Source organism: Dunckerocampus dactyliophorus, chromosome 7, assembly GCF_027744805.1.
Source record: "Dunckerocampus dactyliophorus isolate RoL2022-P2 chromosome 7, RoL_Ddac_1.1, whole genome shotgun sequence".
NCBI classification, from domain to species: Eukaryota; Metazoa; Chordata; class Actinopteri; order Syngnathiformes; family Syngnathidae; genus Dunckerocampus; species Dunckerocampus dactyliophorus.
The window spans coordinates 19,004,701-19,031,215 of record NC_072825.1 but is presented as its reverse complement, the minus strand read 5'-3'; the positions used below and the strand labels follow the sequence as shown (position 1 = coordinate 19,031,215).

Below are 26,515 nucleotides of genomic sequence, written 5' to 3'. Positions count from 1 at the left end.
AGAAGTTTGTGCTCCCATGAAAAGACCAAAGCCCTCATGAGGGCAATCATTGGCAGTCATCTCCTATTTGCACCAAAAGTGTTGTCTGCAATGTCAACAATGTCTTCACACACGCATCTACCATGTTATTCATCAAATGAGGATGTTTGGAGTTGTTGGCAGCCTTACATGTGTTCGCTTCTGCATTGTGCATGTGAGTGTAGACATCCGTGTAATGTCACTTCCTGTTAGTCACAGCATCTGTCTCTGAGGCAACACCAGATGGATGTCATGGTAACAACTATTGTTGCCCATCACGTTGAGAGCAAATCCATGAAAACACACACTGCCTTCGCATTGCTGTGTTGTCACTGACACCACGTCGACAGCATGCTAGATCAAGTTTTCTGGCTTACAAACGACACACTGAAGCAACCGCACCACTTGCCCAGCTTAAGTTCTCGTCATTATAATATAATGAAGAACATGGGAATTGTTACTTGTGATATAAATGTAAAATGTGCATATTAATCCATCAATTTGACGGAAACTGTGTATTCGAGAGTGAAAAGAATTGATTAACTTCAACATTTTCTCTAAAAAAAAACATGTGGTCCCAATCAACCCAGGCTGGCATATGTTAGCTGAGCTGCAAGGTTAATTGAACATGCATAATGCTGAAATCTGCCTGTGACACTTTCACATTACTTTGAGATGCTCCTTCCGTTGATTTGATGGCGAAGATCACATTATTCAGAATGAGTTTCCTATGCATTACTGTGGTTTTATTTTGTATTATCTGTCAATTTTAAGTTCACGGTGTAAACCACTGTGTGTGTATGTGTGAGTGTGAATCATTGTAGAAGCTTATGGGGGATTGAGAAATCCTAACCTGCGGTTACATCTCTGTTGGGTTTCTCACACACACACACACACACACACACACACACACACACACACACACTGATGGGATGAAGGGGTGGCAGAAGTAGGCAGAATGGTTGTGAGGAGAGATGATGAGAGGATTGCTCTCACCTAAGGTGCTCCAGGCAGATAGAGTGAGAGACACCGACTAAGGGAGAAGGTTGGGGGAGAGTGTGAAGAGTGAATAAGTATGAGTTCTCCCTCCCTGTGGAGATATATAAGGGATAGAATAGGGGAAGAAGTGAGGCTACCGAGGGATATGCGGAGAGGCAAAGAAAAGATTGATAGAGACAGGTTTTGAGACTCTGGGGAGCCCCTTTGACTGAGGGTGCTGTAGGGATTCAGGTGAAAACAAAAGAAAGTGTGAGCTAGATGAACACGGGAAATAATTATAGGATCGGATGGTCTAAGAGCCTTGGGTGAACAAAGAATGGGATGGAGATAGAGAGTGGCCATTGGGAAGAAGTAATGGGTGAATAGAGGATGCAAGAGACCGAAAAAAGAAAGTACAGCAACAGTTGGCTCCTTCTAGAAGCTATGCCTTAATACTTAAAATTTACCTTTGTTTGTCCAACCAGTTCCCATGACCAGGATTCTGGCACAAGATCGGGAGTCGATCCCCAGATGCTACATGGGTCCCACCCACTGCTTCTCATGGACGGGTTAAATGAAATTTTGCAGTACATTGTACATGTGACATAAGATCCCGTTTAACTGAAATGTACCTTTTCGCTATACAGGACTTTTTCCTCCCATGTCAGATTTTGTCCTTTCTTTCATTCGGTTTGCCGATGTTTTGCATCTGTCCTGACGTGATCTGTCTTTGTCTGCTGGACTACACTTACGGTAAATCTTTTTTCCCCCACTCTTCATCCGGTCTTCCTCCGGCAGGGTGCGTCTATCTTGAAGCTGAAACTGCAATGATGTCTGTGTGGAAGCAGAGTGACCTGTAGGTTGTCTGATCGCTATGTACAAAACTGGCCTGAGGACACTGGATCCAACTCTTTACATATCAGCAGTGATAAGAATAGAGCTGGAGAAAAAATGATTATGGTTACAAAGTCCCTTTTAGCGATAGTGGCATATACATACATACATCTTTTCTTCCCCACAGCCAGACGTGGCCTAATCAGTGAGCTAATTACGCCTCGATGTAATGTGCGTCAGCTTCATGTAACTGATTGGATTAACAACTGCCACATATCAAACAGTCACATCACAGTCATGTGCATCTTATTGCACATTATGGCATTGCAAATGTTAAGGATGGAATTTCAGCACAAAATATGTCCCGTCTTCCTATTCTTTGTCCATTTTATATTTTACAAATTGAATGAATGACTGTAGGCATTGCTCTAAGTAATAATGACTTTTCTCCATCTGCTGGAGTGACCCCATAAGTTAATAAGTCAAGATGTATCACGTCTCACATCTTTACGGCAAATGTCATCTTTTTTTATCTAAAAGTAGACCGAGCGGACATGACAGATCTTATCTAATATATTCCCAGCAGTCTATTACTTTCATTTTGTAGTGTCACTTGTGCGGGGGTCGCCAACCTTTTTGAGACCAACATTCCCGATTTCACGCAAGATCCAACCCACCCTGAGCTTGTTGGCTCAGTGTGGTGGGCGAGTGATGCAGATTGAGGTGGAGGTGCATGTCTATGGAGTTATATTTGTGCCTTAACTTTAAGGTAGCAAAGGCAGATTTTGAGCCCGATTAATGTGCAGTAGTTATGCTTGTGTGTGCGCAGGCAGCGCTCTGTCACTCCCTCCCTCTCTCGCTCGACCTATTTGCTACCGTGTGTGTGTGGGGGGGGCACTCGGTGTATGAGGCAAGCCGATGTACTAGTGTACCTCCGGCTGGGTTTTGGGGACTGGGCTCCTTGCTGGGGCTTGCGGGTAGCTGCCTGAATAGTGGCGAGGCGTATGGCTGTTTTCAGTGGACAAAATGCGTGCCTGTTGGTCGCTCTCCGGGAAGTGAGGGCACTGATTTGATAATACTTTTTTTTTTATTATTAAATGTTCTTTTGCGATTGACAGGCATACTCCCAAAGATCCGACTAGTAGCTCACAATCGGCGGGTTGGCGACCCCTGCTCTAGTGTCTCTTGGCTGCACGGATTCCAGCCTGTGTATGTGTCGATTTATGTACTAGTAGTAATGTGTAGGCCTCTCACGATACGTTTTCCTGGATGATAATTGTCCTACAAATTATTGTCGCAGAGTGAACCCTCTTCTCATCCAGGCTGTGTGGTAAAGAGAGATGAGGAAAACAAACACGTGTGCATGCACATGTCAATTTATCGAGGCCAGCAAAATTATATAATTTTTTATTTATTGTTCGGTTAATTGAGTTATTGCTTATTGTCCCAGGCCTAGTAATGGGGCTGTTTCTTTCACCAGTTAGATTTCAGATTCACCTCACAGGACCAGCTAACTGCTGTACAGTAAAGTCATTTTTTTTCCCATTCTCTGATTGGTTAATGTCTGAAAGCCACTGCCGAACACTCAAAATTACCAGTGCGGCTGAACGTATAGTATAATCACATCAACAGTGCAGCAGTTAATATGTCTTGATCCGACACAAAGAAAGGAGACAGACACGGTGGTGTTCATCATTCTTTGTGCGTTATATGAACAAATAAGTGTGTTTATATGTACATATTTTATGTGTGAAACATGGACTGGAAAAGGGTTTCTTTCCAGACCAGTGGGTACAATTGAGTGGATGAGTTTGAGTGTGATGCATTTTATTACATTCTTAAAATGTTTGTGTCATGTTATTAGATAAATATTGATTCTGAACTGCTCCAGATGATGCTGTAGTGTAGAGTGTGGCGAGTGGAATTGTTTAGAGATGATGTATTTGAAAATAAAGGGTTAACTAGGTTTGTTGCTTCAGTAATAATGCTATTCATCTCCAGATCTTTAATGCCACGCTTTGTTATATTGCATTTGTGTACAGTGTTCCCTCATTTATCACAGGGGATAGATTCCCAAAATAGCCTGCAATAAGTGAAACCCGCGAAGTAGCCAATTATATATTTATTTAATTATTATATATGTGTTAAGGCTGTAAAACCTCTCACCATACACGTTATACACTTTTCTCAGACAGGCAAAAACATTTTCTCACATTTCTCTCAGGTTTAAACACTACAGCCAGCCGGCTCCACATGCAGACACGAACTGGACACGTCTTCAACTCTTACATGTGTAGGATACAATAACAGACACATACAACTGAGCACCGATAGTTTGCTCTAATACACCACAAGGACGCAGAACACAGTGTACATTCATACGCTGTTAATAAAAACCCCAAAAACATGAAATTGCACTTTTAAAAAATCTGTGAAAGAGCGATTCCACAAAAGGTGAACTGCAATGTAGCCAGGGAACACTGTATATCATTTATTGTTCTATATTAGAGGTGCTCCAATCAAGGTTTTATGCTGCCGATTCCAATACCGATCATCCATAAGTGAGATCAGCCGATACCAGTATCAATCACATGTATTAACTGTAAATTTAAGAATTCATGGCTGCACCCGTGCTATTGGCTATATGATCTGAAAAAAGGAACCATACAATCACCTTAATTTAGACAAAAACATATTTTACTTACTTTTTCAACATATATCACTTGCGAAACTTCGCCTTCCAGGTAGCACGTAGCGGAGCTCCAAGTGAGAGAGCAGACGGCAGAACTCGGTGTCTTCCACTGCTGAGAAAGGCTGGTTATCTAATCGGAAGAATGGGTCATTTGCTTAGCCTATCACGCACATGCGGGCAAGTGTTGACTAAGTTAGTTGTCGTTTGACTGAACCTCGAAAACTCACCATAGTCTGTTAAGTGTTTGTTCTTCAAATGACGTATTTGAAGAAGTTTTTTTAACGTGCTACCACAGCAAGATATTTTTCAAGGCATGTGTTGCAGGATGCATACTTTACATCACTCTCACAAATGGCATGTATGTTCCACACAGCAGACATGTTGGGTTTGCTGCCGCACGCCTGCACAGTGTGGAGGAAAGGGGGAGGGACACACTACCCAAGACATTAGACAACACAGGGTTCTTCTCTGCAGGCAGCAGGCCGAAATAGTACGAGCTAACGGGTGATCCGTTTTTGGGATTGGCTTCGAAAGGCATTGATCGGCATATGCTAATCGTGTGCTTTTTCACGAAAGTCGGCCAATACTAATTGGCGGCTGATCGATCAGAGCATCCCTAGTGTGTATAATTGTAACCTGATAGATGGAGGTGGCCAAGAGGTGGATCGGGTCGCTTAAGTCCCCATTGAAGGCCTGGGTATGACATGCGCCGCCTGCCGTGGCGCCCTGTCCATTCCCCAAGCCAGTGTTTAAGCTACAGTATATACTCTGTATCTTTATATTTTAACATGCCATCCCATGTGTGTTTTTTAATACTCACAGAAGAAACAACGAACAAAAGAACTGTCTCAACTCTTTCACTCCTACAACCCTTATGACCACAAGGTAAGAATGTTTTTCACTATTCTCTCAGCTGTTTAGATGTTCTTTGCCCATCTCTATCAGTCTGCTCTTTTTTCATCTTCAACATTTGTCTTCCCTAATGGGCCTCAGAAGAAGGCTTCACTTGACATTTGATGTTCTCAGTCTTTATTCTTGTATTGCCTTAAGGACTGTGGTGATTTTGTTGTAGGGTCATCTCTTGGCAGCAAATTGTGGATAAGAGTATGTTAAGTGTTGGCTCCTGATTGCAACAGAGCCCCTAAAACACACTGGTCACCTGCAAATGATTACTTTTGCTTTGAGCAGGATGCTCAAGGTTTAACTATACAGTATGTTAATGGATACTCACAAAACGAAATGGTACATACGGTCAGCTGGGATAGGCTCCAGCATACCCCCGCGACCCTAATTAGAGTACAAGGAAACAAGCACCATGGAGTGGATAATGTGTGCATGTCGGAGATTCTAAGTATATTTGAATAATTTTTGTTTTACTTTACTCAGTGGCAGTTGTGAGTAAATCAGATATTTGAATGAGACCCCTTGTCCTGTGAAAGACAAAAACACACGGCACCTACACAGTGGAACTTCTCAAAATGAAACAATCTTCCTCCAGCAAATAATGGAAGGTAGATTGTTCTCCGATTAAACTGTTCATTAACACTTTAACATTTTGAGCTGCCATAAAGTGTAACAATAAGTTGACCAGTGAAGACTCACAAACATTAAATTGTGTTCTCACTTTGATTTCCATGACATGTCGAGGTAGTAAAGAAGCAGTCAAACTGGAAGATTGCTAAAGGTGAGGGGGCATTCTTAACTGTGACAAGGACACACCAGCAGTGAGTGGAATGTAGGGAGTGGGAATTAAACAAGGAACCTTACAGAGTGTGAATGATCTATACCTGTATGTGTGCTGCGACTGGCTGGCGACCAGTCCAAGGTGTACTCTGCCTTTCGCCCAAAGTCAGCTGGGATAGGCTCCAGCATATCCGCAACCCTAATGAGGATAAGCGGCATAGAAGATGGATGGATAATTATACATGACTATATATCCAAGCTCAGACTTTTACAACAAAGTATCAGAACTTTTCCTGAAGAAGGATAGGGTGCATGTGCTTCATATAAAAAACAAAGGTAAGACCACAAATGTTTTTCACTTCATAATAAATAAGTAGATGGGTCTGAGTATTTGAAAATAAAATGTTTTAACCGAACTGAATCTTCTTTTTCCTGCTATCTTCTTAATGAGCAACCTGCGTTAGCAGAAACTCCAAAGGAGTGCATCGCCACCATTAACCTCATCGCACATCTGTGCCCGTATTCATGTAGGTCTTATTCCATTTCCAGAGATTGTTGACGCGCAAAATAAATCCCTGTGCATTATAAGCCCAGATAGCCATGAGATATGATTTAATGGTTGAAGATCTAATGTCAAGCGTGAGTCCTCCCAGATCTACCAAGATATGCCTGTCCTTGCCCATGTCCATTGACTGATGACACGTTGAGGCAAATCAGCTTTTATTAAGCCCACATAGCCGTTAGATAGAAATAAATGAAGTCTGATAATGTCCTTCATTTTGCATTAAACTCCGATTGGGATCTGGCCTTTCCGCTTATAGTTTATGTAAGGATATTGTGTGTTTATATCAGTGCGTGGTGTGTGTGCAGGGAGAAGGCATGTACATAAAGGGTAGGGATAAATTGGTGTCTTTACGCCCATTACAGCTAATATGCATTCGGCAACGGAGGAAAAGGTCATTAATAAAGACTGAGTTGCGGAGTGATTGTTGCATTTGTGGGGCTTTATTGTTTCTAAGCTCCAGGCTACCAACCAAATGAAACCATCTTTTTTAATGAACTAATTGTTGTTTTATTACCAAGATTGTGTCCTAACCTCCCATGGCTAACGTGAAACCACAACAGAAGCAAATGTCCTCTTTGAATACAGACGTACATTGACACTCAATGGCATTCATGAAATATTAGCTTGATTCTTTCTTTATTGGCCTCTCTGTCTTCCTGTCATTTAGTTGATCAAGGCTTGTACATCTAAATATGACCGTAAGCTTATACACTTTGTTTATATACATACAGTGTTAAACACATCCCCCCCGGCGTGTGTTTTCTGAGTCACATTGTGAGTGTGTGTGCCTCCGTGTGTGTTTGTAATGATTAATGCGAAGTATCCTGTAGCCAGATGGTGCTGAACAAGGCCCATCCATCAGCAATGAAAAGACCAGTGGGCAGAAACCTGGCAGAGCACTTTGTCAGGGCCAGTGCCCTGCACCAGGCACACACTCCCTCTCAGACACACCACACACAAACACACACTCGGAGCAATGCTCCACATCAGTATAGTTTTTGAATACAGATTACGATTGTTTTTTTCCTTTCTAGAGACTCCATATTTCAGAGACGATTCTTTTGTAGCGAAATCAAGTGTGTTGTTTTCATTAAAACAATGAACTGTGCCAGTGCATCAATATATTGTAATAAAAAGAAAAGAAAGCGTTAACATCTTTGCAGGGGTTTAGTAAGGCAATAATGATAAAATATAGCTTTTTTTTTCCTCCCAATCACATGATTGGTCAGTTACTGTACGTGATGTGGCATCTTAGCAAGAAGGGGAGTGGTGGCGGTTACAGACGTTGTACAAGCGCACAGAGACGGAGAGCGAGACAGGAGGGAGGGAGACAAAAGAGTCAACACACTGGAAAGGTGTTCTGATAAAAGGGCAAATATAATAAAGAAACTCCTTAAAGCACTCGCTTAAACACATAAACACTTGTTTTCGTTAGTATATTAAGTGAAATTATATAAATAAATTAATTAAAGAATTCAAAAATCCAAGATGCAGCTCAGGAGCCGGCTCTTTTTAGTGAGCCGAGCCATTAGAACTGTCTCCTTAAAGAGTCGGAGACAGAGCGGAGCGGCTTCACGGCTTCTCCTCGGCCCAGCTGAGTGGGGGAATGAATGAATGAGCGAGTGAACGAGTTAAGGCGGTGAGGCGTTGGACGTGCTGCCCGGCCAAGGTCCCACCCTCGAGACCATATACCTCACCGTGATTGGTTCGTTCGGCCGAGGTCCCGCCCTCGAGACATTACCTCACCGTGATTGGTTTGTTCGGTCAAGGTCCCGCCCTCGAGACCATATACCTCACCGTGATTGGTTCGTTCAGCTCTGCACACGACAAGTGTCCTTCATAATCAAAGTTGCGGGCCACACAAATATTAATTTTTCATATTAAGACGGGGGTCGCAAACTATCGTCCCGGGGGCCGCGAGTCTGAGACCCCTGGTGTAGGCTGCATACGCTACCACTCATGGATTTGTGACTCGCTAATGCATTAATAAAGTTGATAAAAAAAATCAAAAGTTGGTTCCATTCCCAGTGTCACAGTGCCCTCTACTGGTCAAGCTGCAAACTTACCTGCAAATACAAACACAACAGCCTCTCCTCCTCTCCATCTTCACTCGCCAAGAAGACAGTTCTGTCTCAAGGTATGTTGACCTATTTTGACCTGTACGTAACTTACAAATAACGTGTGTGAACGGGCGACAACGATCACATAACTTATTGCCCGCGGATGCAGGACGTATTAATTATACGTTGACATACGTCGAAATGTTTTGTGCATGCACAAAATTTTTGGACGACTTGGACATACAATGATGTATGCCAGCATGCTTCACCGTGCTCTTAACTTATACAAAACTTACCCATAACTTATTGGACGTATGCCAGCGTATTGGCCAATTTTTTCATACGTTGGCGTAAGCTGGCTAAATCGTCAAGATGTGACAGGGCCTTGAGAGACTAAAGACTTGATTGTTAGCTATGAGGCAGTGAGAGCCACATGGACACCACCTTTTATGTTGTGTGATGAGTTATTTCTTGAATTAAATTATGTTTCCTACTTCTTTTATTGATATACTGGCACTTGCAACTGTGTTAGTTAGCAAAGGACTACAGAATCAACCGCTGACAATGTTGTAGACAGGTGACAAAGCTGGGAGACAATGACTTCCATTTCAGGTTAGTATGCTAACACAATGCTAAGAGTGATTGTTTTTTGTTATTAAAAAAAAATGTTACAAACACAGTTGGACTCACGCACTCTATTAATAACGTGCCATATCGTACGCTAACCAGGAAATGTTATCTACTCTTGGTTAAAACAGACATTGATGTTATTGCTTGTTCCCGGTGTGGTTTAGCTTGCAATTTAAAGGTCTTAGTCTGCTCTACCTGGCGGCTCCTGTGCTGTGATCACGTTTTTAGTAATTATAGTATTTTTTTTCTTTACTCCATCATTGAGATTATCAAGGGAATAGTCAGCCACCAGTGAGGTTTCTAAGCTTTTGTTTGTCTAGACTCCTGAGAAAAACGTACTTTGGTAAGCACAGAGAATACTGTGGGTGTGTTTGTGCATATGTGTAAACACACCATGCACAGACTGACACCTCTGCATCTTTAAGTTTTCGTCCCTGCAGGCTTGGCCCTGCCAGGTCAGAGTTGTGAGACTCATGCCCGGGTGTGCGTGCACGCATTCAGCTGGTTCTCGCAGAGCTTACAGTGCCCCTTGCCCCCGTCACCCTGCGCTGTCATAATCTCCTGAGAACACACACACACACACACACACACACACGCCCACATCCATTCTCCATGCGGTGTGCAAAGGCCTGAATGACAAGAGTGACAGTTTCCCCTGCAGCAAGAGAAAAGGGACAAGCTGTCAACATGGACCGTTGCACCTGCTCAGCCCCCACTGGGGACACCAAAAAGAGAGAGGGAGAGAACACAATATAAATAAATGCAGGTTGAAGATGAAAAGACGAGAGGCAGAGGCAGTTAAATGTGTGGTTAATAATAAAAGACCAGTAAGAGCAAACAAGCGTTCCCAGAAAATAAAACTTAATTGCACACAATAAATGCCCGTCCCACCTTCAGGTTTTGTGAAATCCCTCTTTGCCTCATGAATGCTGACGTAATTATCATTTGTCACTGCGAAAGGAACAAAATGGAAGATGTTAATTAGACTAACAAGTCTCTCTCTCCCCAATAGATCTCTTTTAATATTTTCAACAATTAGCATTCTGTTTTTCCCCCTCCTTTGGGGTTCCTAATTACGTTTATTTGCTGAGGGATTTTTTCAAGCTGTTGCTTTCCGTTGTGAAAAGACGACCTGCGTCTTTGTCAAACTTGACATTTTCTTGCCATTTCTTTTTTGCTGTTAATTAATTTACAATTTGAGTAGACAAATAATGGGAGGAGACAATACAAAAGTGATTTGTTTCCTCGCCACATTCCATTTGTTTATCTATTTTGGTGTTATCTTTAGTATCCTCTTTGTTGCCATGTCTTCACAACACTGGCGCGAGCTAACTAAAACATCAGGCATTGTTTTTACTCTGAATTCCAATTTAGATTGAGAACTACTTCAGTGCATTTGAATTGAAATCAGATGTGCAACTTGGGGACGATCCTATGCATTTTAAGATGATTGAGTCGTGTTGTCGAAGAAATGGGTTGTAAAAGTGACACATTCTTCTTTGGCTTTACTTAGCAAAAAATACCTTTAATAACGTACTCTACAGGGTACTGTTGCACCTCCTGTTTGATCAAAGGCAACACAAATGCAGCCAGACTTGTTGGTGTGTTCTTGTGAATGCATGTGTGTTTGTGTGCTGTAATATTCCACCCACATTGTTACCCTGCCTGGCAAAGACATGCTTGTCTCTTCTTTTACTGTTGCACAGCAGAGTTCTATAGACATGTACTGTATACTTGCTCTCAATCTGTCAAAGTTACACAACAGGGACTTATTAAACACACGTGCACATATACGGCCCAGCAAATGTTCCAAGTGCACATGAGGGCCTTGGCTTCATTTGGAACCAGTTTTTCTGTGTTTCTAATCTGTGTGGCTCCACGTTGTCGCTTCATTGTGTTTGTCTTGCATGATAATACAGAACTGTCTTCCCAGCATGGCTCCAGTGTGAAGCAGAGGAACCATAGGGATGTGAAAATGGAATAAAAAGAGCCAATAATCTGAACAACAGTAGGCGTAATTGCAATCAAAAGCCTTCCCATGGTTTGTGGAAGACATTGTTGCAACAGGAAATTAACCAATAACACAGTCTGGTGCAATATGATGGTCAACCTCTGATTTGCCGGTTTTCCCAATGGAAATAAAAAATGTTAGTTCCAGGGTCAAAAGTCTGCGTCATAAAACATGAATTAACGGTACAGGCAGTGTGTCAAGCTGTTGTGGCAATCATCCATCCATCCATCCGTTTGCTGTGCCGCTTGTCCTCACTAGGGTCGTGGGGGTATGCTGGAGCCTATCCCAGCTGACTTTGGGCGAGAGGCGGGGTACACCCTGTGGAAATCCTATCAAAAATAATTTAAAAGAAATAATACAATAGCCCAGAGAAATGAGTAATGACAAAGACTAATCTGACATTTATGTTAACTTGTGCACAAGGTGCCTCTCACTTGGTAACATTTAACATTGTAACAAATGGTACATTAATGTAAAAAGAAGTTAACCACTGTTAATACTCTCACTCTTAACACACCTTTTTGAGGATGGTCTTTCTTTTGGGGCCGCACGGTGGTCTAGTGGTTAGCACGTTGGCCAATACAGGAACAGCCTGGAGATCGGGAAGACCCCTGGGCATTTCTGTGTGGAGTTTGCATGTTCTCCCCGTGTGCGCGTGGGTTTTCTCCGGGCACTCCGGCTTCCTCCCACATTCCCAAAAACATGCAGGTGAGGTTAATTGGAGACTCTAAATTGTCCATAGGTATGACTGAGTGTGAATGGTATATGTGCTCTGTGATTGGCTGGCGACCAGTCCAGGGTGTACCCCGCCTGTCGCATGAAGTCAGCTGGGATAGGCTCCAGCATGCCCCGCGACCCTAATGAGGATGAAGCGGTATAGAAAATGGATGGATGGATGGTCTTTCTTTTGGAATAACTGTCGCACACACAAAAAAAAGCATAACAGCCACTCACAGGTCATCCTTCATCTATACAACATATTTGGATTTGTTTTAAAGGTTGCTGAACTGAGGTCTCCTGTGATTTGCTGCTACAGTGGAACCTCGGTTAGCATTATTACTGCATTCCAAAAGGTCCGACTTAAACTGAAACGTACTCAAACAAAATCCATTTTCCCATACGAAATAATGAATAAACACAATACACAAAACACTAATACTAATAATAATAATATTTAACTCTAATAATTACAATAATAATAACAAACACACAACACTTTTATACCTTTGCAATGATAGTTTTACATGCCGAAAATAATTCTAAATGATTATAAATGATGAGTGAAAGGGATAAATACACATTTAACGTCACTTTTACCCTGATAGAAAATTGATTTTTGACAAATACGGCCATGAGGCAGAGTCCAGGGACAATTACAGATCAACACCACCTTCATATTTTGCTATGAGTCATTTTTTAAATTAAATTGTGTTTCTCAACTTCTTTATCAAAATGTGCTACATGAGGTTCTTTTTCTTTTTTGAGTGATTTTCATTCAGTCATTCATTCATTTACTATGCCCATTTTCCTCGTTAGGGTCACGGGGGTTTGCTGGAGCCTATCCCAGCTAATTTCAGGCGAGAGGCGGGGCACACCCTGGACACATATAGACAAACAGTCATTCACACTCATACTCATATTCATACCTATGGGTAATTTTGATCCTCCAATTAAGCTAACATGCATATTTTTGCAATGTGGGAGGAAGCCGGAGTACCTGGAGAAAACCCACGCACACACGGGGACATAGGAACCCGGATCTTCCGGATCTCCTGACTGTGTGGCCAACTACTAGGCCACCGTGGTTTCACCAAACAATAGAAAACAAATCATGAATGCATTGTACGCATTGTATTTAGTCTCTTCAAAAAATCTGTTGCACAATGTTTGGTGAGTGTTTCGTCACGGTTTTGGTGCGTAATGGTAGATAGGACCCTGGTGGTCCGATATGTCGTAATCTACCCTTGGATCTAACCATCTTCTATGATAGAGCCAATCCCAGCTGACTTTGGAGCCAATCCCAGCTGACTTTGGGCGAGAGGCGGGGTACACCCTGGACTGGTCGCCAGTCAATCGCAGGGCACATATAGACAAACACAAGACAAGACAAACTCTCACATTCATTTAGAGTCGCCAATTAACCTGACATACGTGTTTTTGGAAGTACCCACACACGGCGAGAACATGCAAACTCCACACAGAGATGCCCAATGGAGATTTGAACCCAGATCTTCCCGATCTCCTGACTGTGGTGGCCAACATGCTAACCACTCGGCCACCATGGACATGATCATGCCAAATAGGAGTATAGGTTTATTATGAATGTAGCCTCATTTGGCTAATTGTTTCTCTGTCCCAAATTGCTTAGCACAGCTAATCTATACAAATATGTGAAGCCTGCCTGAACAGAATCATTACAATCTATATGGAAATCCAGACACATTGTCTCAGGCTATTGACAGAAACAGGTTTGACTTTTGTTACTTGTCTCTGCTTCGCCGTCCGAGGAATTCCTCGCTCATTCAGAATCGGCCTTTATTTAGAGCACAAAAACACGAGGGACAGATGAACGATCCAGCTACAGTAGTTATTTATCTCACTGATGTTGCGCATGTTGTAGGATTGGCTGTTGCTTTCACCCCTTTCCATTTAAATCCCCGTTTATCACTTTATCACAGAGTTGCACACAGTATGCTAAGACAGCCAAATAACTCAGCCAATATCTGCAGGATTAATTCACTTTGCCTTGAGAGACGCAAACTGCATCGGTTTTCTTTGTTAGCCACTTCAGCTTTTCATTAAACAGGCTGGGGAGAGCTTATCTCTTATAGCGTGTGTACACGTGTTTACATGTTAACGCCATTTGAAATCTTGCATTACTTATTGACTTGGATTGGTCGTTGCGGTGCTTTTCCGTGAACCATATACGAATGCTAAGTGTATAGGTTGTTCACTTGTCTGAGGAAACTTCAGGAATATCTTAGTCAATTTCTGTACCTTATTTTTGACATTTCAGTCAATGGTGACGGAGCTACCATATGTAACATCAATTTGCTTGACATTTCCACTCATACTCACACAACACAAACCTTGAGGTCACTGAACCAAATGTCTCCCTCGCTCAGGTGGCAAACCAAACAAATAACACATGTGCAGGGTTTCCTCTAGGATTTTCTGAAGCTGTGGTGGTGGGCTGCATGGGACTGCCGTTGCTGCGTCTGCAATTTTTTAAATTTTTTTTATTATGACAAACTATTTTTATGACTTATTTATTTCTTAACTTATTTATTTGACTCTTTTCAACAACCAGCAGAACATGAACGGGTAAAATTGCAAAACTGTTTTTAATGGTAAAGCTGCTAAGAGCACTTCAACTGAGAGGCGAACTATGTGTTTTATGTGACTGCCAACATTTAAACTGCACTTTATTAAAAAGCACATCTTCGCTCAGTGTGCTTATTTCTCATTAACTACAGATGTCATGTTTGAATACAACACAATACACTCTAAAAACTAATACTGTCCTGTACTCAACTTTTTTGATGAAACATTTTTACACTGAAAAAAACTGAGTCGATATAAAAGATGTTGAATCTGTTACATGTACCTAATTAATTGAGTGAAAACAATTGAAAGAATTGAGTAGACCCGAGTAATCTTTATTTTTAACCATAACCCCTACATGTGTGTAAATATCTGAAATATCCCAAGTCAATGCAACTAAGTTATCCTGGTAAAATCATTAATATTTTGAGTAGATTGTGTTAAAAATGCATTTTTTTTACTTAACAATTAACAAATCAAATAACTGATAACTACTTATATTTTTTGTTATCAATTTAATTTGTTATAGTGACTTAATTACCTCTGCTATATTTAGCCTTTTAGTTACTTTGATTAACATACAAGAAGTATAACATACAGAAAACAAAATTGCATATATCAAATGCAGTATTTAGAAGTTAAGGATGACATATTTTAGGAACAAAGTGTTTTTCAGGTCACCACAATACAAATGATATGTTTTAAATTGTTTTCAAACTAATTGTGGTCAATATGTGTGTAAGCTATATGTGAGTATAAATATATATAGCATATGCAGTATATACATTCATACAATATATTACTTGACATTGTTTTCAAGTTAAAATTAAAAATAAAAATTAAGGTGTTGCGGTGCGCCACACTCCATTACATGTAGCAGAAATTCTGCATGTGGAACACACAATGTAACTGCACCACATGGACTATGTGGGGTATCGAAATAAACGCTAACACGCTAATATACATACAAAACGATGCTATTTTATACAAATGTATAACCTGCAAGGTATGCTGAGTAACTTCTTGTTGGGGGCATGTGTGTCGGCTTCTCCAGCTTGACCAATATAGGACAAAGGATATGGGGTTTGCACCAAAACATGGCCTAATTATGGAAATTATACACACAAATAAGAAAATGTTTTTTTTTTCATTAAAAATCAACAAATATGTGATGATCCACTGTATATTGTTACAGTTAAACAAGTAAACTGCTACCTTTTTCCTTTTATCTTAGGACTATAGAAATACTGAAGAATTTTCTGGAAGTAATTGGATATTGAACAGGCACCTTTGAGCTATTAAAAGCTCGTCACAACATACATATATATCATTTTTAATGCATTATACAAGATGTTTCTCAGTCCACATGTATATGTAACACATATCCAGGCTGTCAAGTGCATCTATCAGACAGTTAATTTACACAACAAAAACTTGAGGAAAAGGAAACGACAAACACGAAGGAAAGAATGCAGCTTAGTCACTTGATGCCCATTCTACAATTTACTTTTTTGCAAAACTTCGTCAACGTCTTAGTCTTTGTCAACAATCAAGTCTCCAATCAAGGTAAAAGTGACGTGAAATATTCATATACCCTTTCATTCATCATTTATATGCTTTTAAAGTAGTTTTGTTGTATTTGTTTGTGTGGACGTGGCCAATGTAAGTAAACGATTTGTTAAAGAAATATAATAACACTTCCTCTTTTGCCTTTAAGTGCTCATTCCATTCACAATCAAATTACCGCACCCCATGGAGGCATAGATGGGATACCATTGGATGTCCTCATTTTTTCATATGACTGTTTTCTGATCTATATCCTACAATTAATATGGATTATGAAATTTCAAAAAGTTTTCTGCCTTTTATGTCATTTCCTCTAGAAGATACGATACCATTGATAAGCATGACTAAGATTAAGAGATTTAGGTTTATACTTTTATCTGTTCATCTGTGTGGGAAAACACCTGAGGCAAGTCACAACAGTCTTGGACTTTTCGCTCCACATCTGCTTTCTCTCTGTTTAGTCAGCAGTCACTAACTCCCTACACCTGCATACATGTATGTACAACACACACACACACACACACACACACAGGATGTGCCATTCGGTTAGGTAAGACAGCTGGTAAAGCAGGCAGGGGATGTGAGCAGAAGTGTTGATGTTGACTTTTAAGCGATATTCATTGCTGTTACCACTTTTATTTTATTTTGTGAACAGAGGACTTTATTTGAATCTTCTGTGACTAGTGTTGAGCAGTTGAGTCCGATCGGTTTGTGGGGTTTGACTAGAAGGAGCGCTGCCTAAATTGTGATTTGCAATCAAAAGGTGTTTTTGTGTGTTACAGTGTGTCTTAATAACCTCACATTGGTGTTTGATTGAATGATACTTTAGTCATCCATGACACACCTTTTCATACTCACTTGTTACGGCATTTTGTTATTGAAGCCCAGCAAATTGGAGGTCAAACAGCATCATGGAGTGGATTGTAATCTACATCTACAGTTCTACTGTACTGCTTCTTACCATAGCCACTGAGTTTGCAACCTAAAATATAAAGATTTACATTGAGAAGGGGTAAAGGGATAAAGGGTCGCAAATATGCGTGTGACGAGACAACCAAATCGCGAGATGAGACAATGCATGAGATTGGGTCCACGTGAACGAGACGAGATGGGATTTTAACATTAATTTTCAGAAAAGTACAATGAAAAACTATGACTGGACAATTTTTTCTTGTATTTAATCACATCACAAACCAATACAGTTACATTTTAAAATGTTTGTCCCACAAATTTACGCTGAACGATATCATTGTCAACATGTTTTTAGACCAAATAAACTACTAACGTTATGATACATAATAATAAGTAATAAGAATATGCTAATGGTAAATGGTCTTTCAGTTGTGTAGCACTTTTCCACCTCCAAAACACTCAAAGTGCTTTGACACTGTTAGCACATTTACAGTACCTACTGATGACGCAGCTTCAGGGGCAACTGGGGGTGCAGTATCTTGCCCAAGGACGCTTCGACACGATCACGGAAGACGGAGGTTCGAACCCGCAACCTTCATGTTGCGGTGGCTTTATGTGAACGCACACCGTTTTGTGCCGTTCCGTTTGTATTTGCTTTGTAGTGACTGCTGGCTGTTGGGACAAAGACTATCTCAACGTGTAGTTTTGTTTCCAGATGGGAAGACTGGGTTGGGTGGATATGTTTGGAGAGGCAAGTTTGTTTTGTTGCCTTTTCTGTTGCTACCACTTTCGAATAAATTTGGCATACTGGCTCGTTTGTGTTGATAGGTTCACTTTGCTCATTACTAATGTTGTCACACGGGGCTGTGGCATCGGGTTTTGAAAACATCTTTTTCCCTCCTGTTACCTTGCATTGTTCCTCACGAAGCTCCACTCTTTTGCTGTGGATGTATGCTAGCGGCCTCACCTCCCCCCACAGAGAAAGTGACCGCATGACTGACGAGGTGTCATTCTGCTTGCCATTGTACTATGAAGCGTATAGGTGCTGACCCGATGCACAGAGTGAACTCTCTTCCTGCCTGTTTGGAGGCGAGAGACGAGGAAAACAGACACACATGCACATGGCCGTATATGGAAGCCGGCAAAATGATCAAGTTCCTTTTCCTTTGCGTGATTAAGTAATTTATTTATTATTGCAAGGCTGTTTTGTTTTCTGAACGAGAAATCTTGTCACGTTGTAATCTTGCGAGATCTCGTGGCACAAGATAACGTGACGCCCCTAGTCGCGAGTCCCCACATTGGGACTGTAAACCGATTAATGTCCTTACACATACACTCCTACATACCGCCGAATACAAAAACTATGAAGGGCCGCTGAAAACTCTCTGTTGTACAGCTTTGTTCTCTTTATAGCTGGATAACAAAAGTGGGACACAGCAGGAGGGAAAAGTGATTTATTAAGTCTGAGGTGCAGGTATACAGTATGTGTGAGTGAGTAAAAGATTGATTTGTTTACATTATCTTTGTATTTTTTTTTAACAAGGAGGGTTTTTTCCTATTGGCTTATTTTGACTTCAGTTGGTGTCTATTTTGTAATATTTTTAAATTTGATGGATGTGTTGAGTTTAGGATTGATTCTTACGCTAAAGGCTAATTTCTGTTCAGTACTGTACTGTATTGTGGTGAAGTAGTTCTCATTTTAATTTGAAAAATAATAATGCCAAAATGGTTTGAGTGGTGTAGACCTCTGATCAATAATTCATCAGCAAGTGAATTTAACAATTTTGAAGCACATAGTGGTGGGAGATGGCCCTGTGTGAAAAAGTGATTGTCCCCTGTTAAAACATAACTTAAATGAGATTAATTGAGATCTATCAGTCTGGAAAAGATTTTTTTAGCCATTTCTAAAGCTTTGAGACTCCAGCGAACCACAGAGCCATTATCCACAAATGGCGAAAACATGGAACAGTGGTGAACCTGCCCAGGAGTGGCCGGCTAACCAAAATTACCCCATGAGGTCACAAAAAACCCCACAACATCATCCAAAGAACTGCAGGCCTCACCTGCCTCAGTTTAGGTCAGTGTTCATGATTCCACCATAAGACAGACACTGGGCAAAAACAGCCTGCATGGCAGAGTTCCAAGAAGAAAACCGCTGCTTAAGAAAAAGTGCATTAAGGCTTGTCTCAATTTTGCCAGAAAACATCTCGATGATCCACAAGACCTTTGGGAAAATACTCTGTGGTCTGACGAAACAAAAGTTTAACTTTTTGGAAGGTGTGTGTCCCTTTACATCTGGTGTAAAAGTGACGCTGCATTTCAGAAAAAGAACATCATACCAACAGTAAAATATGGTGGTGGTAGTGTGATGGTCTGGGGCTGTTTTGCTACTTCAGGACCTGGAAGACTTGCTCTGATAAATGGAAACATGAATTCTGCTGTCTACCAAAAAATCCTAAAGGAGAATGTCCGGACATCTGTTCGTGACTTCAAGCTGAAACCAACTTGGGTTCTGCAGCAGGACAATGATCCAAAACACACCAGCAAGTCTACCTTTGAGGGGCTGAAGAAAAACAAAATGAAGACCTTGGAGTGGCCTAGTCAAAGTCCTGACTTGAATCCTATTGAGATGCTGTGGCATGACCTTAAAAAGGTGGTTAATGCTCAAAACCCCTCTAATGTGGCTGAATTACAACAATTTTGCAAAGATGAATGGGCCAAAATTCCTCCACAGCGCTGTAAGAGACTCATTGCAAGTTATCACAAACATTTGTTGCTGCCCAGGGTGGCCCAACCAGTTATTAGGTTTAGGGGGCAATCACTTTTTCACACAAGACCATGTAGCTTTGGATTTTTTTCTCCCTTAATGAAAAGTTTAATTTAAAAACTGCACATTTTATGTTCATTTGTGTTGTCATTGACAGGTATTTAAATTTGTTTGATGATCTGAAACTTAAATGTCAATTTAAATGTGACAAACATGAAAAAAAAAATAAGGAAGGGGGCAAACACTTTTTCACACCACTGCACATACAGCTACCCACTATTCTTGTGGACTTCGAACTGAAATTAGTGTAGTTCAAATTTTTTGTATGCCCCTTTTTTCCTAGTTGATGCTTTTTATTCCCACTGTTTTAAAGAGCTTCATTGACTTGAACTGGCGTAATCCTTAGCGTTCAGTATCTAGATGAATTTGTTTTTATATAATAGAACAAACCATTTAATTTCAATTTGCTCACTCCCTTCCAACTGATAAAATAACCTTTAAAAGTGGTCACAGCAAATAATTAAATGATAAGGGTGCGAAATATATACCTGTTCACATTCAAATGAAGTGAAACAAAAGATCGAAAACAAATACTGGATGAAGTGATTATTAATGAAGTTACTCAGGAGAAATGAAAACAATGGCCCTTTTTAGAAGCGTTCAACACCTATTCACATCTTTGCCCCTCTTATTTGTATTGTTGTTCTTATTCTTGGTGGAGTCATCTCTCCATGTGTTGTGTATAGATTAGTGTGTCGGCTTGTTTTTCTGAGAGACTGTTAATTGGCTGTTTGCAGCTAATAAATAGCTGTAATTAACAGGCCTCTGTAGATAAGGTAAGGACACGATGGAGACGGGGAAACCGACTGCATTCCCAACTTTTTTCACCTGAATTGTTTTGTTCATTGGGAAAATAAATATTTTATCCCCTGCTGATTTTGTAAGTTTACTCTCTTTCAAAGATATGAACAGTCCAGAATTTGTATGGTTGGTTCATTATAACTGAGAGAGACAACAAAAAACATTAAATGGAGGCTGTAAATAATTTGTATTTGATTGAGGGAAATAAGTATTTCATGCCATACCAACCAGCAAGCATACTGACCCTCACAAACCAGTTATGTGCCCATGAAGCACAAAAATTAGTCCTGTCCTTTTGGGAAATGTCTCCTGATCACAAGTCGTAAATGGGATAAATTTGTAGACCTGTAAAATACTGGAATAGACTCAAAAACCATCAGTAAAAAAAGCTTGGTGGGGGTAAAAGACACTATTATTGGCGCAGTAATTTGGATATGGACAAAATGTGCCTTTGCTCTGGAGCTCAATGCAAAATTTCACTTTGCGGGGTAAGGATGACTGAGGAAAGTGAGGGATTAGTCCAGATTTACCAGGGAGGAGCCGGTTAATGATCTCAATCACAGTCGCCAAGAAAAGCATTGGTAACACTTCACAGTAATCGAGCCCTTTGCCAAGAAAATATGTGCATGATGATAAATTGAAAAGCACTGTACTCACCAAAGAAAATTGGTGACCCACTAAATACTCACCCAAGGCCCCAAGTTTTGGGTCATGGACCTACGTTGGCAAAAGGCTTTAGAAGTACAAAATAATACAGCAAACAGTCAAATGTGCAGAATCTCTCTGAATAATTAAAACGTGCTGTCAAGTAGTCTAAATTGTCTCACAAAACAGAATTACATTTAGATCTAACACCAGAGATAAGAGTTAAGATCAACGGTAAGAGAAAATTGCCAAAACCCCCAGAAGCGCAACCCCTTCAGTTTGAGATTCATTTGTGTTTGGGAACCAGTTTGGTGGGCATGTAGAAATTGGTCTGAGGTGGTTAGCCACACAGCAGTGGGTCATTGATGTTACAAATATAACGGTAATACAGAAAAAAGCCGGGTTTGTGAGTAAGAAGATGATGAATAAAAGAGCCCTGAGAACAAAACCCTGAGGAACACCAGTAAATTGATTCTGATTGTGGCCAGAAAGGATGATCTCAATGCGACTACAATTTTAAATGATTTAAACCAAATAGTCTCCTTCTGTTCCTTTTACAAAGACGTTGACTTATCATTGGAACTATCATTAACATGTTGTAGAACACAGGTGTCGATGTGGCCCGTGAACGCCTGGGAATAATGTGTCAATAATTCACTTCACCTTTTTCCTTCTAAATGTGTTTGTGCTTTCATTTTGACAGAACAATTGTATTGTGTGCAGTTCTTCTAAACTTCAACATTATCTGATCATGCAACAACATATCCCAAGCAGTTTTTGTTATCAAAAATAAATACGTGAAAGTCTGCTTGACATTCTCACTTCACTTTTATCCATCAATTTGTTTGTCAAATCTAATAATCCAATGCATGGGCAATTGTGTAATAATATCATGAGGTTATATTCAGATTTATATTCATATATATTTACAGTTGCAAGTGGCCCTCTGAAGACACCCATAAATGTGGCCCTCGATGAGAACCAGTTTGACACCCTTGCTCTAAAAAGTGGTAACAAAATGTTCTGTTAAAATCAAAAGTGGTCTGAAGTCCTGTCAAAAATGACAAATTATACTGTGTTAGCACCTGTTCCACACTTTACCATCATTTCTTACATTCTTTCTTTGGAGTCTAAAAGACTCTTAGCCATCAAAGAGTGACAAAAAATGGAGACACTTTCTAGTTCTGTCTTCCATCATAGCCTGCAATTTTTATACAGCCCCTCACGTGTGCTTTTACCGTCTGTATTTCTTTGTTTCCTCTTCATTGCTGCACATCCCTGAGTGTTGATATGTAAGAGCCCAGACTTGTTGAAGAGACTTGTTTGAAGTCCTGCCAGTGGAGAAAAAAAATGGACTTAGAGCTCTTTTAAACCAGCAAGACACATCAGGGATTTTCTCTTTTCTTTGACAAGAGCAGCTTAGTTTTTCATCCTTGGTTGTATTTCATGCAGTCAGAAAGGTAAATAAAAGGTGAATAGGTGCAGATCAGTGTTGCCACATGGGAAATGATAAATTATTGAACCAGAGGCTTAAAATTGTTTTATTCTGAGGAAAATCATCGCACATACCAGATTTGACATTACTCAGGACCATCTGCTACAGTAAAACATTACCATGGACACTGTATGTTATAGCTAATAATGCAGTTTTACCTTTAAATAAACAGCACTGTGGGGAAAAAGCTGCGACTGACAGAACAGCTGTGTGGCGTGCAGGATGAGCCACAGCACTGCACAATATCAGTCATATTTAACCACCTTCTTAATCATCAAGTACCAATGTCCTGTGTCACAAATATTTTTGAGGCTTAATCTGTTAATACTCCTTCCTTAATGCTCCCTCTTTTTGTGCCGCAGCCCCGATACGCTCATCGTCCACTGTTTACGTTTCGCGTTTCCGCGGTACACCGTGCGCCGCCACTCGTGCTACTTTGTGCGTTAGCTGTGAAGAGGCAACTGAGACAGTGCAAAACACCAGGCGCAGTGCAGGATGTATCCTTTTTGTGTTTGCTAATAGGTATTGAAGGGCTCAAATTATCGTACATTATGGAACGTTTGGAATTATTGATCATAGAGTGGGTGAAATTATTGTACAAATATGATGATTATCATATGTCCCACAAGGATGGTGCAGATGTAGCTCTGAAGCAGCCCCCATTCATTGAGTTCTCAGTGGGGCACACTTAGAATGCACCAATTAGCAGCTATCAGATGTATATATTGTGCACCAGAAAGAAGAATAAAAATACTTCTCATTTGTAGCCTTACAATTCAATTAAGTTCAATTCAGTTTTATTTATATAGCACCAAATCACAAAAACAGTTATCTCAAGCCACCTTACACATAAGATATAGATCTATGAAACCAACTGAAACCCCACAATCCTTACTTCCTGTATAGTTTTAGTAATGTCATTTGCCCCACTGACAAGACCTGCTTTTGGTTTGTTAGGCTGGTGTGTAAAACTGCTTGCTTACTTAAATCAATAATACTACAAATAAAGAGAAATTCCCTAATAAAAACATTTTTTTGTGTTCATTTGAGAAGCATTCTGCAACGCACACTGCATTTTGTCACTAATCCTTCACACCAGTATTGTTTCTTTACCCTTACTTTCAAACAATGTGATTCATCTCCCTCGGTTTATACGAGTAGCATCACCATTTGATATATATTTAAATCATTTCTATGTACTTTATCAACTATCAAAGCAGAAGCATGCACTTTTTTCTTTTAAATGAAGATGATCTGGCAGTTTCTCCCCATCCTTTTCTTCCTTTTCTTCATCAAGCATTCATCCCTCTCATTTATTTGACATTATTTCTGTCATATTGTTAGAGTGAGTGTGTCCATGAAAAGGTAAGCGCAGCGCCCTCCAGGCTTGTCAGAGAACGTGATGACATGAAGCTCCAGCTGAATGAAAGCGGTGAGGATCAAACGCTTTAATGGCCACCTGTGTGCAAATGTGCGTGCATGTGGTTTCCCGTTTAAAGGTTCTGTGTATTAAGTACAGTATGTCCATGCATTTGCTTTGATACACTACCAGCCAAACGTGTGGACACATTTTCCCATTCAATAGCGTGACGAAGTGTCTCCAAACTTTTAACTAGTAGTGCAGGGGTCACCAACGTTCTTTTCTTGTGAGAGCTACTTTTAGAAAATGAAAATGGCCACGAGCTACTCATTTTTGTAGAAATGATTTTCATACCTTATTTCAACCCAAACAGATCAAATATGCTTGTTTTACCAAAACATTCACAAAATGCTGGTATCCACAACTCACATTTTATGTTTCAGAATACTTTTCTTTCCAGTGTTCTCACATTATTAACTGAAAACCTGAATGAAAAGCAGGCTTGCGGGCACCTCATGTGGTCGTGGGGGGCTGCCTGGTGCCCGCGGGCACCGCGTTGGTGACCCCTGTGGTAGTGTATACAATACAGAACATTATCCATCGTTAAACACCATTTTGTGGTAGTCTTTGCGGCCTCATGCTAACTTGTACCTTCCTTCAGAGATGGAATAAAATGGAAATGGAAAAGCACAAAAGAAAGGTGACCACTCACAATGGTAGTGATGTGCTGCTCCAGCTATGTGTGAATGTGTACCTTAAATATGACATAAGGCTAATATGTCCGTGAGCAATGAGGATTTTTTTTTTTTTGAAAGCACAAGAAAGTGGTTGTTTTTATCTTTATCGCAATATTACTTTAACAAAACCGCATGTTTGCCTTTGCACATGCATGCTGTTAGTAAGTGCGGCTTGACATATTCTGAGGCACACAGCAAGGTCACATCGTAATCGCTTTGTTTGCAAAGTGTTTTTTGATTAAGACAAAAGATGCAAGTCCTCAAGCAAACACTTAATTACAACACAACCAGCAGAATTTACCAACAGAGGAAGAAACAGTGTACATTGTAGAACAAGTGTGTTTCTCTAATTGCTACATGCCGTATTTCCTCATATAGAGCATTCATTTACTCAACGGCAGAGAGTTCTAGGCTTCTATAAGGTGTTTATTGGTGGAGAGAGTTTTTAAATACATTTTTATGATCATCCCTCCATTATTACTCGAGAGTCGGCTGAGCTGGAGCTGTTTTCGGGTGAGAGGCAGAGCACACCCTGGACTGGTTCATTAAAACGTCCTCTGATCTTCAGGTTTATACATGCCATGTCCGCTCTGCAAACGATGTGTGTAGTTGTAAAAACGTATTCCAAGATACGGCACCTAATGGCACCTGATATCGTACCATCTCCATTTACTGTATCTCCTAGTGATGCCAATTGCATATTCCTTCTTATGATTATTAGGCTGCAGTCAGCCTCAGTCTTAATTTGGGTTGAGGAATGACCTATGTCTTCACGTACATGCCTGTCGGATCCTCAGTCTTAGCTCAGGTTTTCTGCGTACCAATCAACTTTTTTGTCCGCTAACCCTCAAGATCTATACCATAGTCGACTAACTTGTTTTTTTGTTGTTTTTTTTTAAGAGCAGCTCTAATGGCCATCCTGACAACTAAACATAATCATTTGTGACTTTTTCCACCTCAAAGAAAATGCTCAGGTAAACAAACATTGTAGGTGTGCAACAACAGCACCTTTCTTTAGTGACGCTGAAAGCAAGACGAACGAAACCGGAACAAAGTTGCTGTAGGCACTCATCAGAAAAGTGCACATAAAATAGGAACAACATGGCTTGAAAAACAACAAACTACCAAAACTCTCAGTACGCAGCCCATTTTCTTGCCTTAAAATTCACTGTCGGGATATAAAGTAAGTTGGAGCAACAGCCTTGCCCGTTTTAAATGATAACGAGTGATGATGCAGTGATCGTGGTGGTTGTCTCTTGATACGTAAGAAGCTGCTGACATAAGTTGCACTTCACTTTCTGGAGTCATTTTTAACTCATTCAATCCCACACATTTTTCAAAAGACAACCCCTTCAGTACCGACCATTTTATACAGTT

At 40.5% G+C, this 26,515-nt stretch overlaps 1 protein-coding gene across 1 annotated transcript in view; it reads left to right on the top strand.

The window, feature by feature from the left end:
• Nucleotides 1-26,515, top strand: part of cdkal1 (CDK5 regulatory subunit associated protein 1-like 1) — a 301,229-nt gene that overhangs the window by 218,458 nt on the left and 56,256 nt on the right. The window contains exon 12 of the mRNA XM_054782535.1: nucleotides 5,345-5,407. Coding sequence (XP_054638510.1) covers nucleotides 5,345-5,407 — 63 coding nt within the window. The remainder of the gene's footprint in view (nucleotides 1-5,344; nucleotides 5,408-26,515) is intronic.